The sequence below is a fragment of the Acinonyx jubatus genome, chromosome A2, assembly GCF_027475565.1.
Source record: "Acinonyx jubatus isolate Ajub_Pintada_27869175 chromosome A2, VMU_Ajub_asm_v1.0, whole genome shotgun sequence".
Taxonomy (NCBI): domain Eukaryota; kingdom Metazoa; phylum Chordata; class Mammalia; order Carnivora; family Felidae; genus Acinonyx; species Acinonyx jubatus.
The window spans coordinates 55,743,557-55,762,446 of NC_069383.1; the positions used below are offsets into that span (position 1 = coordinate 55,743,557).

The window sequence follows — 18,890 nt, forward strand, 5'->3', positions numbered from 1 at the left end:
TATTTCAAGTGTTTAATAGTTACATGTAGCTCTTGACTACTGCTCTGAGAGAGCAGCTTTGGAACATTCCTAAAACCACCAAATTTTTGGACCTTATAACAGACATTAAGCCACAGAATTCTTAAAAAAACACAGCAGCAAAGGCATAATTATTATTTCCACTTAATAGATGTAAAAATCAAAGATCAGAGAGGTTTAAGAACGTGATCAAGTTCTTTTATTCCAGGTCCCATGTTCTTTCCTCTAAAACACATTAGTCAACCCTCAAAACAAATATAACATATAAAATCATTTTCACTCTACTTTAAGAATACAATGGGAATATTCTGAAATCTAGAAATCCCTAAGGGAAGGAGTCTTTGCCCTTCTCTCTGTCATTACTATTGGTGGCAAACACCAATAGTATTTCTTGTTGTTAATACCTGCCATTTTAATGTCCATAAAATTTATTCACAGAGATTGATGCAACTAAAAGATAGTTTTAATGAATGCAAAAGGTTTTAGTAGCAATAGCAAATATTAAATATCTGCACTTATCTATATCATCCCTTCACTTCAGTAGGATTCTCTAAAAAGTTTCTCACTGACTTGGATATGTATAGATTGTTTTGACACTTGCTTTCTGTTGTTTTTACAAATGAAGATAAATGAAATTTATAATGAAACTGCTTCACACAAAACATCTAGTAGTGTGTTGGAGATGACTGTTTGGGAGGGAAATACAGGAGCATGGGGGGAAAAGGATAATTACCAGTAAGTGAGGTATGAACACACACACCCTTCCTTTATAGGAGGCCAGAAAGGTCCAGCTGGTGCTTGGACTAAGGGGGGTTATCCCCAAGTTGCACGTCCTTGGAGGCCGAAGCTCAAAAACGGAATGTAAGGAGGTCAGTTGGGCTCTGTCTACTCTCCACTCTCATGACCATTTTCCTAGTTCAGGTCGCTGCCACTTCTTGTCTCTGGTTCTGCTCCACTTTTTCTCTCCATAGTTCTACAATTCAAATCATAAATAGGATCACATCATTGCCTTGATTTAAACTCCTCTGTGTCTTCTTTTAGGCTGAAGTTCAAGTTCCTCAGATGTCTTATAAGGTCATTCACGACCAGCCCTGCTGGAGTCCATATCCTTTCCTCTTGCCACTTCTGCAGCCCTCTCACCCAACTCCAGTGTGGCTGGCATTTGAACACAGATATCACAATTTCATAAACACTACAGGATACTATGGGGCAGACAGGCCCAGGAACCTCTCCTGTCCTTATGATCCCAGCTGCTACTTTCCTCCCTCTCGTTTATTACAACTACAGACCGTGTCAGCCTTCTTCTGGGTTCACCAGCATCCATCAAGATCATCTCTACATTTGATTCATCAATTGTGATGACTCAGTATCACTTCTCTCTCTTTAGAATATCTATTTTCAAATAAAGAAACATAAAAATAGACATCCATTCTACTAAATAATACCCAGTCATCTTTGAGGACTTCAAAAAGGGAAATGAACAACTAGGTTGGGTAAGCTCAGATTGACACTTACCTGAGTGCAGAATGATACTCCATGTTTCTAGGCTATAATGGCAAGGGATACCTTTAGGAGCCTAACTACACATAAAGGGGAATATTTCTCCTGGCTCAAACAAACAGGAAATTAGATACTAATAGTTGTATGCATTGCTTTGGCTCCCTTCTTATGCAATTACATTGCTTGATCTCTCATGTCTCAAGTTGGGTTTGGCAGTTTCCTAAAGTTCAAATTCCTTGTGATTAACCTATGCACTCTTGCCTGTTGCAGTTTGACAGTTTATTTTCTATTCCAGGATGTGTCTTTGTGACCAGTAAGTTGGTTGAGAATGTTGATAACAGAGGTCTCTCAGTAACTTCTTTTCCTCTTGGATGCCGTCCCATTTTTTCTTTGGTTTTTATTGTTATTATTATTTTGAAATACAACTTAGTACTGTTTGTTAATGGAGAGGTGTTTTAAAATGTATCTGTAGCTATCCATTTCTAGTACTCTTTTAAATGAGCATATACGTGTGCATGCATGTGTGTGCGTGCGTGCACACCAAATGGTAGAGCCCCTAGTTTTTCTTTATTCTCTAGCTTGCTAATAATTGTATAGGATATGGCTTAATCCCAGCCACTTTAAAATTCTGCTCAAAAGACTTTTTTCCTTTATGAAAATTCACAGCTTTCTTATTGATTCATTTTACAGAACACTTAGTTTTATTTATTTTTGAATTAAAAAAAACTTTTTTTATTTTTTTTTAACGTTTATTTATTTTTGAGACAGAGAGAGACACAGCATGAACGGGGGAGGGGCAGAGAGAGAGGGAGACACAGAATCGGAAGCAAGCGCCAGGCTCTGAGCCATCAGCCCAGAGCCTGACGCGGGGCTCGGACTCGCGGACCGCGAGATCGTGACCTGAGCTGAAGTCAGACGCTTAACCGACTGAGCCACCCAGGCGCCCCTAAAAAAATTTTTTAATTTTATTTATTTTTGAGAGAGAGAGCCAGAGTGCAAGCTGGGGAGGGGCAGAGAGAGAGAGAGAGGGAGACACAGAATCTGAAGCAGGTTCCAGTCTCTGAGCTGTCAGCACAGAGCCCGTTGTGGGGCTCGAACCCATGAGCTGTGAGATTGTGACCTGAGCCGAAGTTGGATGCTCAACCGACTGAGCCACCCAGGCACCCCTTACTTTTGAATTTATTTTAAACGTTATTTTTAAATAAAAATAACTATTTAGTTTTAAATTAAAATGGTCTTTTTTTTTCTGAAAGAAGGTGGTAGGATTGAAAGTAGTTTCTCAAGTATTATTTTGGAGGACACTTTCTGTATTCTTAACTCACCTCTGTGATTTCCTCTTCATTCATTTTGGTGTTTAATTCTCATGTTAATAAGTGCTCTGTTGTCACTGTGTGCTTTCTATTTAATTTGAGCGATTGTACTTACTCCCTTATTCCAGCCTTGTTCAGAGCATGGTTCTGAAGTGATTACTTCCTGATGGTTATGTGATGATCTCCCTAGGGTTGATGGAGTGGGTGGAGGGGGAGGGTGGTGCTAGAGGAGGGGATTGGCTTCAGGATGCCAGCGTGTCCATCCTGCTGAGCAAGGAAGACAAGCCCTTTACCTGTGCATTTCACTGGTATCGCTTGGGTTGAGCTGCTGCCTCCGACACTCTGACACTCCACCACACACTCTCAGGCCCCTTCTCTGTGTAATCCCCTTTTGCTTCCGATAGCTTTGTGTGGGACGGTGCCTACTTTTTGATATGTCTGGACAGGAGAAGGTCAAATCTGCCAACTCTTTATCTGTGGACCACACTCCCACCTCTGTAGCTAAGGATTTTTCCTTCTACTCCCAGCTTCCTTGTGCAAGCCTTGTAGAAGCCACACACTCTGTGTCTCAATGTCTTATATGCAAAAAGAGCTCATAACATTGGCTACTTTTCTCCTAAGATAGCCCTGAGGATTAATAAGCTGGCATTCAAAAGCACAAGTGTCTGAGATGACAGGCCTTCCATAAATTCAAATTACCATTATTACCCTCCTCCCTTTTTACTGCCAGCAGAATAATAATTCATACAAGATCTAGTATTTATAGAGAGCTTTGCATTTTTAAAAGCATTTTATAATGTTTAATAATTTAGAAAAGCCTCCTTCTGCAGAGTCTCATAATTGTACTTTTATGGACAAAGCATTTACTGAGTCTTCTGTAGATCTTTTTCATGAACTCTTCATTGTTATGCCAATTGATATTATTCTTTTATAGTCCTATTTTGTCTCTCATTTGAAAGATTTGTTTTATATCAAGGCTGATTGGGGTGCATGGGATTGATTATTCTGATTAACTGGATAATATATATGTAATTTGACTTATAAATTGGTGACCCTCATAAAAATCTTGCTTCATTAGAGGAATACTGAAGAGATTTAAAATGAGGCTGAGATTTGAAAGGAGAACCCCAAATGGAGGCTAGGACCAGGTGCAGACTTCAGGAGATTATCAAGACATGATTGAATAATCAAAGGGTGGACCCTGGACAAAATGTTTACTCGTCTGGGTAAGCCTTAAATGTTTACACTGACGAATTGATCCCCTTTCATCCTTTCATGCCCGCTAGGAGACCAACATCCATTAAACTCAAGTCTTTGGCAGTCCTGCTTTGTTCATTGTTTACATCCTGAAATAGCATGATTCTCTTGGCTCTTTATCCCTCTTGATCTCCCATGCTGCATTTGGATTCAGTGGCTAATTCTGGTTCAGAAAAGTCCCTGGGACTTTACTTACGCACTAGTTTAATTACTGCCAGGTTTTCCCCAGTCCTCATGAAAGGAGATCAGACATTGCTTTGATCAATATCTTTTTGTCGGGGGTTTGCTTCTTTTCCCACCATTCTCCATGCCTCAGGTATCCAATGTTCTCAGGAACCTCCAGATGTTGTAGTCTTCTTGAGGTTTCATTGCTAATACCCAAACTTCAGACCTTCCTGTTATTCCCTCGACCTGAATGAGGCAGTGCCTGTCAGACAGGCAGAAGTCTGCCTTCATGACTTTGCTGTTTCAAGGTTTCACCGCTAGAGAGTGTGGTTTTCTTCGTATGATCCTTGAAATTGCTTATGTTGAAATGGTTTTTATCAAATAAATATTTCTATAAATGAAATTGCTTATATATTCTAGTTGAAAAAATAAGCCTGTATATTGTAAGGAATAAAAATGAAAACAAAGAGTAATAACATTCCTCCTAAAAGCCACTATGTTAAGTCTCATATTAGATGACGAAAATTTATTCTGTTTCACCTGAAATTGAGTGTGAAGAATTGTGATTTTGAATTTTGCAGCTCAAATATGGCTTTTAAAACTTTCCATGGCATATCCAGAGTTTGTCTAAAATCTTTGTGCATAATGCAATTACATTCTATTTTCTTAGTTTTTGTCTGGAGACATTTGTAAAATAAACCATGCTTCCAAGTTAATTCATTCCTCAGTTAATTCACTCCTTAGTTCATTGATGGTGACTACATAAGAACATGTGCAGGTTTTTCTAAATGTACAAAAGAATTTGATATGCACGTCGTTAAAAATCAAAGTCTGGCCAACTTTAAAAATGCCCAAGAAAGAAAAACAAGTTGTCACTAAGATTCCACAGAATCTTTATCTTAGCTATGCTTATTTAATATACAAAAAAATGCAGGGCCACATGATTCTTTACTCATAGGGTCAAAATATTAGATCTATTGGATTTGTACAGGGAACAGGCAAGTGACAGAGCCAGTGGAAAGCAAAACTGAAAAGAAGAGATAGCAGCTCCTTGCTGGATAGGCCTGGGAGGATGAAGAAAAGAGAGAGAACAGTGTTTGCTGCCTCACTGAGTTTAAGAAAATCTCAGAGTTTCTTAAATTTTTAACAAAATCCCAAATCACTCAACTCTATTCAAACACCACAATTTTGGGGCGCCTGGGTGGCTCAGTCGGTTAAGCGTCCGACTTCGGCTCAGGTCATGATCTCACAGTCCGTGAGTTCAAGCCCCGCATCGGGCTCTGTGCTGACAGCTCAGAGCTTGGAGCCTGCTTCAGATTCTGTGTCTCCCTCTCTCTCTGACCCTCCCCTGTTCATGCTCTGTCTCTCTCTGTCTCAAAAATAAATAAACATTAAAAAAAATTTAAAAAAAAACACCACAATTTTAATTTAATCCAAGATTGGGATTTATCTTTCTGTTGTAAAAGAAAATAAACATCTGGAAATCAGAGAACCTGAGATCTGGTATTGACCTTATTACCAACTAGGTAAGTGTTTTTAGATAACTCACAACTTCAATGTCTCAGTTTCCATATTTATAAAAGAAGACAAGTGAAGTTGAACAGTAGTGTTTAAATATGTACCATAGAGAACTAGGAATTCTGGATAGTGACTCCAGAGTCCCTGTTACAGCGAACAGGGTGGATAGCAAGGTGAGGGTAGTGAGCTTTTATCCCCTTACCTTTCAACCAGATGAACTTTGCTTTTATTTATTTATTTATTTATTTATTTATTTATTTATTTTACAGCTATATCTTTCTAAGTTCTGGACACTATTTCCTTTAAAGAAATAGGTTATCCATGCATGAGAGAACTAAGTTAGAAACCATTAGATTAAATAATCAATAAGGTCTTTTCAGTTCTAAAGTTATGTCTTCTGTGACTATTAATGATAATATATACTGCATACAACACACACGCATATACATGTGCCAGTACACACTGTTACATATTTATATATTAACTTTACCCCATACAACTTGAAGTATCTAATCATAAACATAGACACAGAATAAAATTGAAAACCATTAACAATAGAAGCTAAGCCTCACATAATAATGACTAAGTATGGTGGATTGGGGTTGGAGGAGGAGATAACATATCAAACAAACAAACAAACCAACAAAACATGTACAAATCGCACAAATTTCATACGTGTCACATCTCATCAGTACCATGAATAAAAAACCAAGGAGATAATGCTGAGCCATCACTCTGTATAGGCCATTTTGATAGGAGCCTGGAGTAATATACAGAGTGCAGGTGGGGGAGAGGCAGAGAGAGAGGGAGACACAGAATGTGAAGCAGGCTCCAGACACTGAGCTGTCAGCATAGAGCCTGATGCGGGGCTTGAACCCACAAACCACAAGATCATGACCTGTGCCAAAATCGGACACTTAACCGACTGAACCACCCCGGTGCCCCATGCTTTACTTTAAAAAAAAAAATGTTTATTTATTTTGAGAGAGAAAGAGATAGTGAGCAGCAGAAGAGCAGAGAGAGAGGGAGAGAGAATCCCAAGCAGGCTCCACACTATCAATGCAAAGCCCCATGCAGGGCTCTATCTCACGACCCATGAGATCATAACCTGAGCTGAAATCAAGAGTCAGATGCTTAACCGACTGAGCCACCCAACCTTCCTATGCTTTGCTTTTAATGCTGCTTTTTGATTGGAACTAATTTAGGGATAAGACTAGAAGAAGACCAGTGTGCTGTGATTTGCATATCCCCTTCTATTATAAGTGTGGCTTTTTAATGGAAGTTATGTGGTAGGCAAGTTTAAATTCATCATGTGAGGACAAATCTGAAAGGAGGCTTTCCTTATTGCTCTTGAATACAGCAAAATGATGTGTTCTGTGGAAGTAAAGTGCCTGGAATGGTCTTGCCTGCATAGTTGCCTCCTGAACCTCAGCCAGAAGAGGCCATAGGTTGAGTTGGCTTAGAGCCAGCACCTGCGTGAGGTACAGTGAAAAGAGTGAGGCCTACTTACGAGGCTCTTTGTACTTCTGCCACAGGGTCAGTTTAAAATGTCTTTCCCTGTGTTACTCTAAAGAAAACTAAAAGGAAAGGACATGGGAGGGGATTGTCTAGGATGTAGTTTCCTAAGTTTGGGGAAGAGATGAAAAGCTGGGTTCCGTGCCTGTGTCACCACTGAACTGTGTCAGAGCCTGGTTTTCTGTGCCGTTCTTTTCTAGCACCTAAAATATTATCATCTGAAATTTGATCATTTTTTTTTTAATTTTGTTTTCAACGTTTATTTATTTTTGGGACAGAGAGAGACAGAGCATGAACGGGGGAGGGGCAGAGAGAGAGGGAGACACAGAATCAAAACAGGCTCCAGGCTCTGAGCCATCAGCTCACAGCCTGACGCGGGGCTCGAACTCACGGACTGCGAGATCGTGACCTGGCTGAAGTCGGACGCTTAACCGACTGCGCCACCCAGGCGCCCCATGAAATTTGATCATTTAAAACTGTGATATAAAAAAGAGATAAAACCCACTCAATGGTGTGGCTTCACAAGCTCCCTACCTTTCAAATGTACCCCATTTCATTTATGAGTAGAGTCCGATGGTGGTGACAGCAGACTGGATCTTGGTGATCACACCTTGACAATTCCTCCATTTTACAAATGGAGACATGAGGCTCTCAACAAGCAAGGAGTCACTGCAGTCATATAACTGGCCAGCCACAAGCCCAGAACTGGCCTCCAGATCCTGATGTTTCCCATACACCATGCCACAATATCCAAAAAATTATTACAAAAGCTAATGGTCTCTTTAAATATGTCTACTTGAAGGTGTACCTCTGTGTGTGTGTGTGTGCATGTGTGAGTGTGTGCGTGTGTGCAGAACCATATATCATAAATTTGATAGCTAAAAGATATGTTTGTGTAAAGATGGCAGATATGGAGATGGCAAACAGTGTTGGCCTTTTGATTTCTGACTCCTCTAACAGTTTTATTTTGCCATTCATGAGAACAAAGGGGAAGAGAAAGAAGACAAACTTCCCCAAGAGTCTGAGTTTACCTTCCTAATGATAAATTTATTTTCCCACATCACATTTTGCAAAGATAGGAGAAGTTGCCTTCTACAACCCAGTTTGCTTTCCTGAGATTTGGGCGTTACAGCAATTCCATGAGCTTAGCCACAGCTAATATCTCTTATTAAACCTCATAAGCTGATTTCTGAGAGAGCTTGCATCATTTACCAATGACCATAATGGGATGTGACTTAGAAGAAAAATGTGAATTAAAAAAAATTAAAGACTAAGTTGCATCTCATGACCATCACCTCAACATAACCCATTTTCACTTCTCCAAATTTCTTTCCAGTTTTTATCTGTAATGTATACATTTCTATACTTGCAATCATAGTTTACATAAACTTTCCAAATTAGATTTTTCATACTATAGCCATACTATAAACAATTCCTCATGTTGTTAGAGATTCGTAACTACTTTTTAAAAAGATGACATTGTGTCCTGACTTGGTACTTTATAATTTATTCAATTATTCATCTATTGTAGAACATTTGGGTTATTTTCAGTTTATTTTTCTATTATATATGATGCTGTGAGAAAGAGTTTTATAAACTTAGCCGTCCCTCTTCCTTGTGAACTATTTTCTTGGGGAAAATATAAATTACTGAGAAGTCTAAAAGAGTTTTAGGATTGTTAATGTGTATTCCCCAGGGCAGACTCTATTTTGTGGGGCCTGAAATTTATACAATTTGGGAAGGGGAACCTTTGATAAAAATAATACAAATTAAAAACATAAATTTTTAGGGGCTCTTCCAATGCCTTTAAGGGACTCATCACATTGACGGGCCATCAGCTAAACTTGTATCAACTTCATATAGTCAAAAGAGTTTCCCTCAAATATTGTATTAATTTTCAAATTCATCATTAAGATATGACAACCCTTCGGGGCGCCTGGGTGGCTCAGTCGGTTGGGCATCTAAGTGCGGCTCAGGTCATGATCTCGCAGTTTGTGAGTTTGAGCCCCGTGTCGGGCTCTGTGCTGACAGCTCAGAACCTGGTGCCTGCTTCAGATTCTGTGTCTCCCTCTCTCTCTGCCCCTCCCCCACTGGCGCTCTGTCTCTCTGTCTCTCAAAAATGAATAAACGTTAAAAAATTTAAAAAAAAAGATATGACAACACTTCATTCCTGAATACTATGTTTCTATGACTTAATTACATTAGCTAGAATAACCTGGTTACCAAAATATGAATAATTTGCTTTGGTGTGCATGTTTTTGCTTATTAGAAAGACCATGTTCCATTATCTCTTGCTATGTAACAAACTATCCCAAAACTTTAGTGACTCAAAATAAGCATTTTATTATATCTCAAAATTTGATAGCTGAAAGATTTAGGTAAGGATTGGCTGGGTGGTTTTCTGCTCATCGTGGTATGGGCTGTGGTTCTCGGCTTGCAGATGGGCTGGTCTGGAGGGTCCAAGGTGGATTCACATTCATGCTTGGAACCTTGCAGGGGCTGACTCGGAGTCGGGGCTCAACTGGCACTGTTGACAAGAGCACCCATACATAGTCTCTCCAGCAAGGTGGCTGCAGGGCAGTCGGACTTTTTACATGGCAGCTGGTTTCACCCAGAGTAAGTTTTTAAGGAAACCTGGGCCCAGGCTGCAAGGTTTGGTGTGATTTAGGCTTGGCAATCCCAGCTATCCAGCAGAGCACAAAGGCTAATGTAGATTCACAGGGTTTCACAAAGAGGAGACTAGAAAAGAATAGAATTAGAGGTCATCTTTTTTTACCAAAGTCTAATAATTTTTTTTTTGTTTGCTTACCTCTTGCATAAGTTATCTGTTCATGAACACTATATGTTGGAATTTGAACAGGTTTAAGTAAAACATTAACATGGTTTCATTAAAGTAAGAAAAGATAGATATCATTTTGTAACTTGGAAAAATTGACTAAATGTGCCTTTATTAAAGTTGAAAAATTGGAATTTTTTTTAATAGTAGGCTTAAATAGGGGCGCCTGGGTGGCTCAGTTGGTTAAGCATCCAACTTCAGCTCAGGTCATGATCTCACGGTCCATGGATTCAAGCCCCGCGTCGGGCTCTGTGCTGACAACTCAGAGCCTGGTGCCTGCTTCGGATTCTGTGTCTCCCTCTCTCTCTCTGCCCTTCCACCACTCACACTATGTCTCTCAAAAATGAATAAACGTTAAAAAAATAGTAGTAGTAGCTTAAATAAAGTCACTAGTTTATTATCATATATTATATATTACATATTATATCCTTCTGTTATGTCTTCTGTTTAGAGCTCTCTTATCTATCTATTTATGTATTTATTTATCTATTATTTTATTCTTTTGGTAAGGTGATAAAAGTGAGATGCCAAATTCTCACTGGCATATTTAATATAACTATTTTAAATAAATATTACAGAAAAAATGTCATGGAAGATAGAAGAAGTGACAGCCATTTGCCTGTTTTCCTTTGGTTTCTCTTTTTGCTCTTCTGTGCTCTTCTATGTATTGTAGGTTTCTGATACTCCACAGATTACCTTCCAGGTTTTTATTTCCAGCAAAATTCCATTTAGGTCTTCCCAATGTGAGGTCCTAGCAAACAACTGAGAAATGAAGGAGGAGAAAAGTAACTTACCTCCTGTTTTCAGCTTTTGGGCTCCATCTACATCAGTAAAGAGCTGTGGATTCCAGCATCCTCTGGCTATTCCAGTTATCCATAATACAGAATTCTTCCTTGGTTTCATGACTCAGATATCATACCACTTGCCAGGTGGTGCTCCCCTTGGCTATCCCAGAACCAGCAAGCAGATCCTGTTTGTAACAAATAAACATTATTTGTTTCAGGTGAGTCTACCTCCACGTTCGTGGTAATGTGCCAAGAGAGGACACCATTCCTTTATTTCTAGAGGCCGCAAACACTGACCACATTGTTGCAGACCTTGTCTTAGAACTGGCAAATTCTCACACGACTAGCTGGCTGCTATAAGTCTCTGGTTTTTGAAAGGATTTGTGTCCTTTGTCTCGATGTTTCAGGAAAGCCTACCTGACGAACATGTGAGCAGGTACCATGTGGTCTGTGTTCAGCAATGAGTAGCTGTGAACACACGTGTAAAAAATTCGGATTCTTTTCTAAAAGGTAGATTGAAAATGGTGCTTTGCTTTATGGAATAGTCACAAAAAGAATGGGAGTGAGTGGTACCCAGCAGTTCTGGGTATACAGGGCCCAGCCATGTTTTCAGACTGGTGTGTAACACACCTCGCACCAGCTTCCTTACCTCCAGCTGAGGTATGAAGGACCTCATATGGTTTCTCTTCTCCTTACAGGACCCTATAGGTGTTGTGTTACTGCCAGTCATTTGTAGACATGGATAAAATGTCTAAGGAAGAATGTTTCAATTAGTGCAGCCGATGTGACAGAAAGGCGAGCAACTCATTCATGAAACATTGGAGCTTTGTTTTTTTGAGTTTTTAATACCCTCCCTTGTTCCCTGCTTTGTGTCACAGTACCTGTTGTGTTTTGAAGGAAAGATTGTATTTTCACAAAACATTATTGGGAGTAATGCTTGTTTTTCTTGTCCATGTCAAATTGAATTTTGTAACTGCAGAAGTCACAGGAATATGTCCACTGATCATTGTGTCATTAACCGTTCGCAGGCGGGCTCTCAAAAACGAAAAAGCGGCTTATTCTTAGGAAAAAAGCTTGTGATAAAAACCTTTCCTTTTTTTCTGGTTGACAAAAACTAACAGATTTTGCCTTTGTTGCCCTTTGAAGAAATGAACTGCTTTAGAATTTTCATGCTTTGGAATTTAATCTGTGTTGGGGCACCTGGGTGGCTCAGTAGGTTAAATGTCTGACTTCGGCTCAGGTCATGATCTCACGTTTTGTGGGTTTTAGCCCCTCATCAGACTCTGCTGACAGCTCGGAGCACAGAGCCTGCTTCGGATTCTGTGTCTCCCTCTCTCTCTCTACCCCTCCACTGCTTGTGCTCTGTCTCTCTCTCTCTCTCTCTCTCAAATATAAATAAAAACATTAAAAAAAATTTAAGGGATTTTATCTGTGCAGTCTGTTGGACTGGAAAAAGACACTTCTAATTTGTTTTTGAACAAAAGGATCAACAGAGTAATGCTTATTTGTTAATAATGTTTATCTTATTGACTCATATCCGTTGTTAGTTCTTCAAAATTTGAATTGAGCAAAATTTTTTATTTATTGTCAAGATCAACTAATATATTAGTAGTTTATTAGTTAATTTGTGGTTTCAAATATTATACATATGTTAATAATAGTTAAAATAATACAATCAAAATTTATTATTAAAGGAAGATAAGAGTAAAACTCCTTAAAATTAAACATTTAATTTGGCATTATTGTAATTATCTTTGGTATTCAGCAGACAAAAATAGTATGGTGTGCATACATTTGAATAAAAATATAAAGTTGTCCTGATTTACTTTTTATCATCTTAAGCCTGGTCTTGTGACTACTAGTTGGATATTTATCTTTATAGTACAACTTATTTATAATTATTCCATGTCCTAGATGCTCTTCTTTAATTATTAAGTCACTTTGGAATACAAAGGACTGGCCTCAGTCAAGCTACGAGTTAACTTATTAAAGCCAGTTGTGGCTTACTTAGTACGTCACTTCATGAGACTGTTTTGTGAGCTCAGAGAACAATGCTTAAAACTAATAACGAAGGTGGGTCAAGAATGAGCTCTTCCAATCTTTACAGAATGAGGGCTTAGGATGGATGTAGACTAGAGAGAATCTAGACATACTAGCTCTCAAGCATATGAATCTGCAGATCATATAAGAAAGTGAAAATATTTGTGATCATCTAGTCTACTCATAATATGTCACTTTAATCCTCTCATATAGCATAGATTAAAATATAAATGAGAAGGTAGAAAGATAGCAGTCAGAGTTTCATGTACTTTCTGGATCTCTCTCTCTCTTTGCTCTCCCCCTGCATCTCTCTCTCCCTCTGTGTCTCTCTGCCTGTCTGTCTATTGGACTGTCTGTCTGTCTCTGTCTCTCCCTCATCCCCTATTTGCAGGCAGTCTTTCTAGAACTCATAGATGGTGGAAATTAAATATGTCATTTCTTAGTCTTCTCAGAGCTTTCACACTGTGACTGGCATTTCTTTCACGAAGGCTGTTTAGTTAACTACCAAGAGATTCACACATCACCTAGAAAACCTTCACAGACTTCTGTTGATTTCTTGCACATTACTTCTGGTCTGTTAATCCAGCTTGTCTCTTTCTCAGTTTTCAAGGGGGAATGAAATCTGTTGAGCATTCACTCCACAACTATTTACTGAGCACCTACTAGATATAGAATAGAATAGAAAAGTGGACAAAAGAGACGAAGATATAAATCTTTACCCTTATGTTGTTTGCATCCTAATGTAGAGAAATGGGATATAACAAAATAAATTAGTCATATGAATTGAGTATTAGATGTTATAAGTAGTATGGAGAAAAATAAAGCAGAGAATTGCTACAAGGAATGTGTGTTTGGTTATTAATTTTAAATAGGGAGATCAGAGAAGACCTCATTAATAAGGGGATATTTTAGTTAATATCTAAAGATGCTGAGGAAGTCATCATAGCTATGTAGGAAAAGAGTGTTTTAGGGAGAGAAAACAGCAAGTATGAAGGCCCTGAGGCAGGAACATGCCTAGTGTGTTTGAGGAAAAGCAAGTAAGACCACTGTGAGTGGAGTCACGTGAGGGAGGAGAGGGTATTAGAAGATGACCTCATATTATACTGGCACCAAGTATTATAGAAAAGACCCATATAGGCTGTATGGCTTTCACTTTTATTTGGTTGTGAAAGGGAACCATTGTGGGGTTTTGAACAGGTAAATGATATGAACTGAGTGATACGGTCTAAATGTTTCAATAAGGAGAGAGTGATAAGCTATGTTGCCTGATACTGGTAGGTGAAATAAGATGAGGAATGAGAATTTTCCACTGAATCTGGCAATGAGAGGTCATAGGTGACCTTGAAAATAGCATTTCTCGTGGAGTGGGGGGATTGGGTGAAAAAGATTGGAGAGCATGACTGAGAGGAAAAAAATATTTGTGAATAAGGAGGCAAGGTATTTTGTGTGTGTGTTTGCTATAAAGGGGAGAGGAAATGGGATGGCAGCTAGAAGGTGAAGTAAGGCCAGACAGGTTTGTTTGTTTGTTTTTTAAATGTATCAAAAGTATCAGCATGTTTTTATGCTTATGGGAAAGATGCAACACAGAGAAACACATTTCTAATGCAGGAAAGACTGAGGAGAGTTTTTGATGTGTTTCCTGTGCCTTGGTGAGCAGGTACGGGACCTGGGCACACATGGAGGGGAGAAAATTGTCTGGCAGCACCTGCAGCTCATCCACAGTAATAGGGGAGAAATCCCAGTATACGGCTCCAAATACAAGTAGTTCAAAAGATGTATATGTAGAAACAGGTAGAGTTTCTCTCTGATTGCTTCTTTTTTTTAAATCCTCAATAAAATATGAAGGAAGATCATCAGCAAAAAAAAAAAAAAATGAGAGCTGAGAAGGGTGTTAGAGATTTGACAAGAAAGGAGAGGAAAGTGTATGTGCCAGGGACATTAAGTAAGATATCCTGGAAACATTAAGAGCTCACCTGGTTAGTTCTTTAGCTACAACCAGATTTCTGGATCATGATGAATAGATGAAATATTGGATTTGACCAAGGTATGGTCCCACTAATTGGTAAAAGAAGGATGTAGAGTTAAGGAGCATGCAGGAAGGCAATTGTAATGACTGTCATTTAAACTGTGAATAGAGTAGGAGAAGGTTTGTGGGGGTGGCAGGTGAAGGGCAGTGAAAAGGTGGTAAGATTGATTGGTTGCTGGTCCTTTAAGGTGAAAGGATTATTGGAATAGAGGGATTGCCAAGAAATACTAAACTAGTAAGTTTTTAGTTAGGAAACGTTTTCGGGTTTTTTTTTTTTTCAAATGTTTATTCATTTCTGAGAGACAGAGAGAAAGAAAGAGAGAGAGAGCAGGGAAAGGGCAGAGAGAGAGAGAGAGAGAGACAGAGACAGAGACAGAGACAGAGGTTCCAAAGCAGGCTCTGTGCTGTCAGCATAGAGCCTGATGTGGGGCTCAAACCCACAAACCATGAGATCGTGACCTGAGCTGAAGTCCGACACTTAACTGACTGACCCACCCAGGCACACCAAGGGATTGAGATGAAATATTAATTTATGCTAGAATTGATCACAATTTTAAGAAATTTATTTTGTTCTCATTGTGATTTCTTCTTCATCCTGTTTTATTCTGCATGTGTCCCTCTTTAGAAACAAACTATGATTTAATCGCCATGACCCATTTTATGTAAAACATTTTTCATAAGAGAATATATATCATCAAACATTGGAAAATAGAGAAAAAGACAATGAAAATCAGTATTATGATTCTTACTGCTTACACACATGTACTATGGTACTTTTGACTATGTTGTTCCAGTCTTTATTCCCTTCCTCTGATTTTGTAGAACATGATAATATAATAATAATTTTATGCATTTGATTTTGTTCAACATTTTTAAGTTTTCCATCTTACCGTCTCATAAGCATCCTTTATGCTATTACATAGTTTCATCACGATTATCTTTAATGACTACATAATATTCCAATGAGGTGGTGTTTCATAATTTATTCAATTTTCTCTGTATTCAGGATATTTATATTAATTTGCTTTGACATTGAAATTGTATAGTGATGAATCTATTTATGCATAATTAAAATATTCTTATTAGATTCCTTTAGGAATCTTTATAAATTCATTCTCTTTTTTTAACGTTTATTTATTTTTGAGAGACAGAGAGTGACAGAGCATGAATGTGGGAAGAGCAGAGAGAGAGGGAGACACAGAATGCAAAGCAGGCTCCAGGCTCTGAGCTGTCAGCACAGAGCCTGATGCAGGGCTCAAACCCATGAACTGTGAGATCATGACCTGAGCTGAAGTAGGACGCCTAACCAACTGAGCCACCGAGGTGCCCCCCGCCCCGTTTTTTTTTTTTTCATTCTTCCTTTTTTCAAACAAAACATCCAAATTCTTCAAATAGATTCTTAGAAATTTTGGTTTCTTTATATGAATCTTCTCAAAGTTTCCACATCGCATTTTAATAACTTTCCCACTGGATTTAAGTATAGCAGACTGATCTTACATTTTCAGTATTTCTGGCTCCTGTTTATTTATTTTATTATTTTACCCACTTTTCTATATGATTCTACATGTTTTATGCTTTCCATTCAGACCATAGCCATAAATTCTCATGTTGTTAATTAAAACAATAATTTATTTCAATTTTTAGTTACTTAGCACAGTGAATAAATATTTTATTTTTGGACTAATTTTTTTCTGGTGAGTGTTTCCAGAACTGTTTAGAATGTTGTTGACAAATGCTTCATTTTCCTTATATTGCAAAACTCAAAATTGACATCCAGTTAGCAGGTTCCTTTCAGCGTATAAGATTCAAATGTGCTTTGAGATTGCAAGGAGAGGTGATATGAGGAATAAGAAAGAAAAACAACCCAACAAGCCAATGAGCCAGGCTTTACTGAACTAGAACCCCACTGTGGATGTAACAGGATCTCTGGCAACATGGCAGTCATTCTTGTAGTTGTTCCCTCGGAAAAGCTACTCAAGGCCTTCTGCATTAGGGTCTTCAGGGACATTTGCCTACAGATTACTCTGCTTGTGGTCACTGGGAGTGTGGACTCTGGAACAAGATTCTTGGGCTTTGACTCCTGTCCCCTTTATTTCCTACAGTATGATGTTGGATAAGTTAATTAATCGCTATGTATTTTAGTTTACCCAACTGCAAAAAAGAGACAATAGTATTACCTATCCCACAGCCTTGCTGTGCAAGTTAGAAGAGATGACGACTTAGAACACAGCCTGGCACAGGATGCCCAGTGATTGTTAGCTATTAGTAATTACTATAAATTTAGGTTAATCTACATGAGACAGTCTTTTCCTTATTTCTGTCATATTTCTCATGTCTTCCGTGTCTTTATTTTCTATTACTGTATTTTATTCACAGTGATTTAAAAATATTAAAAGTGAATTTGTCTTACTGTCCTCTATTTTCATCCTCTTCTCTTTGTAATTAGGCAGAATTAATTTTCTTTTTAATTTTTATTCATGGTTAAAATCTGTCTACAGGAAAATTTCTATTCCCTTCCATATATTTTATAAGTGCCATTTCATTTTCAGCTTGGACATCTAAATCAGTTTTAAGAATCTTCCTTATTTCTTGCCTCTCTTCTATGATTACATATCATTTTCATTTAGTTTATGACTCTCTGACTTTATTTATTTTTTTCTGTTCAAGTTTAATTGGAACGCTCATTTTGTTTATTGAATGTGCCAGGAGATATACTTTGGAGAAATAAATGTTTTAATACATTCTTATAAAAGCTTACAAGAAATAAGTGGCAGGGATGTTGGTAGAATTTTAAAGAGCATTTTGTCTCTTATTAGTTCTTCTAGTAGCAAACTGTAGGCCTCTGTACGAATAACCATTTTTTGGTGACTCAGATTCAGTTTTTCTGCTTCTTAGAGAAGACTGATACTATTTGTCCTCTACGGTCTTACTGGGAAATGAAGAGAAATATATGTTCAGAAATGTGGAATAGGGAACATAAGGGAATATTGAAAATTTTATCAATCCACAAGGAGGAGAAACATAAAAGCAAATTTGTAAAACACAACATAAGATGGTAGATAGAAATAAGTAAAAATCGTGAGGTTTTAAGAAATTGTAAAAGGGTAGCATTCAACTACTTAAAGACAGATTAAAAGTAAACATAATTTTTTTAAAATCCAGCTATTTTCTGTTTGTAGTGGCATACCTAATAATCAGCCAGAGGTGTTGAAATAAAGAGGTAGAAAAAGATATGCCAGGAAAATGCTATATTTCTTTGAATTTAAGATACCATCCATTTTTAGACCCACCCTTATTTTGTGTAATAACAAATAGGAAAAAAAGCCAATTAAAATCTGACATCAATTGCATATGCATCTTGATTCCTAGAGATTTTAAACTGTGTAAAAAAAGGGTCTTAAAGTTGTAAAGTACAACAATGAAAAGAAAGCTGGTATGGCAATATTAATATCATATAAAATAAATTTAGGTCAAAAAGCATTTACAAGAATAAATAGAAACACTAGAGGATATTAAGAGAAAATCCATTAAGAAAACATAACCCTTGCATACTTACTTGGTCTTAACAACAAAGCCCTGAACCTTATAAAGCAAAAACTGAGTGAATTACAAGAAAATTTAGCACCTTCAAAATTATAGTTGGAAATTTCATCACATCTCCTACAGAAACTTGTAAATCACACAATTGTAAAATAATTATAACAATGTAGTTCAAAAACTTCACCTAATAGACACAAAAGGACTCAGGGAGTTTTTACGTAACATCAATAATTTTTTCTTTAACTTCAGATATTTTGTGTTTTTGTATTTCCAACTATTTAAATGAGAAAAGTGATAATACATTATTATATCACCCCAAACCCTCAACTCCTTTCCTAAAAATGTTTTAAAAAATACGAAAACAAACATACACATTAAAT

General features: G+C 37.7%; 1 protein-coding gene across 8 annotated transcripts in view; it reads left to right on the plus strand.

Annotated features, from left to right (window-relative positions):
• MACC1 (MET transcriptional regulator MACC1) overlaps positions 1-18,890 on the plus strand; it is a 538,854-nt gene that overhangs the window by 403,979 nt on the left and 115,985 nt on the right. For 2 of the 8 annotated variants that reach the window (XM_053218326.1, XM_053218323.1), the window contains exon 2: positions 792-887. The exons of 5 other annotated variants lie outside the window; for them this stretch is intronic. Coding sequence is in view for 1 of the 3 variants with exons in the window: in XM_053218321.1 (XP_053074296.1) it covers positions 9,878-9,899 (22 nt within the window). In the remaining 2 variants the exon portion in view is untranslated. Of the gene's footprint in view, positions 1-791; positions 888-9,779; positions 9,900-18,890 lie in introns of all 8 variants that reach the window. One more of the 8 variants, XM_053218321.1, reaches the window with a different exon arrangement.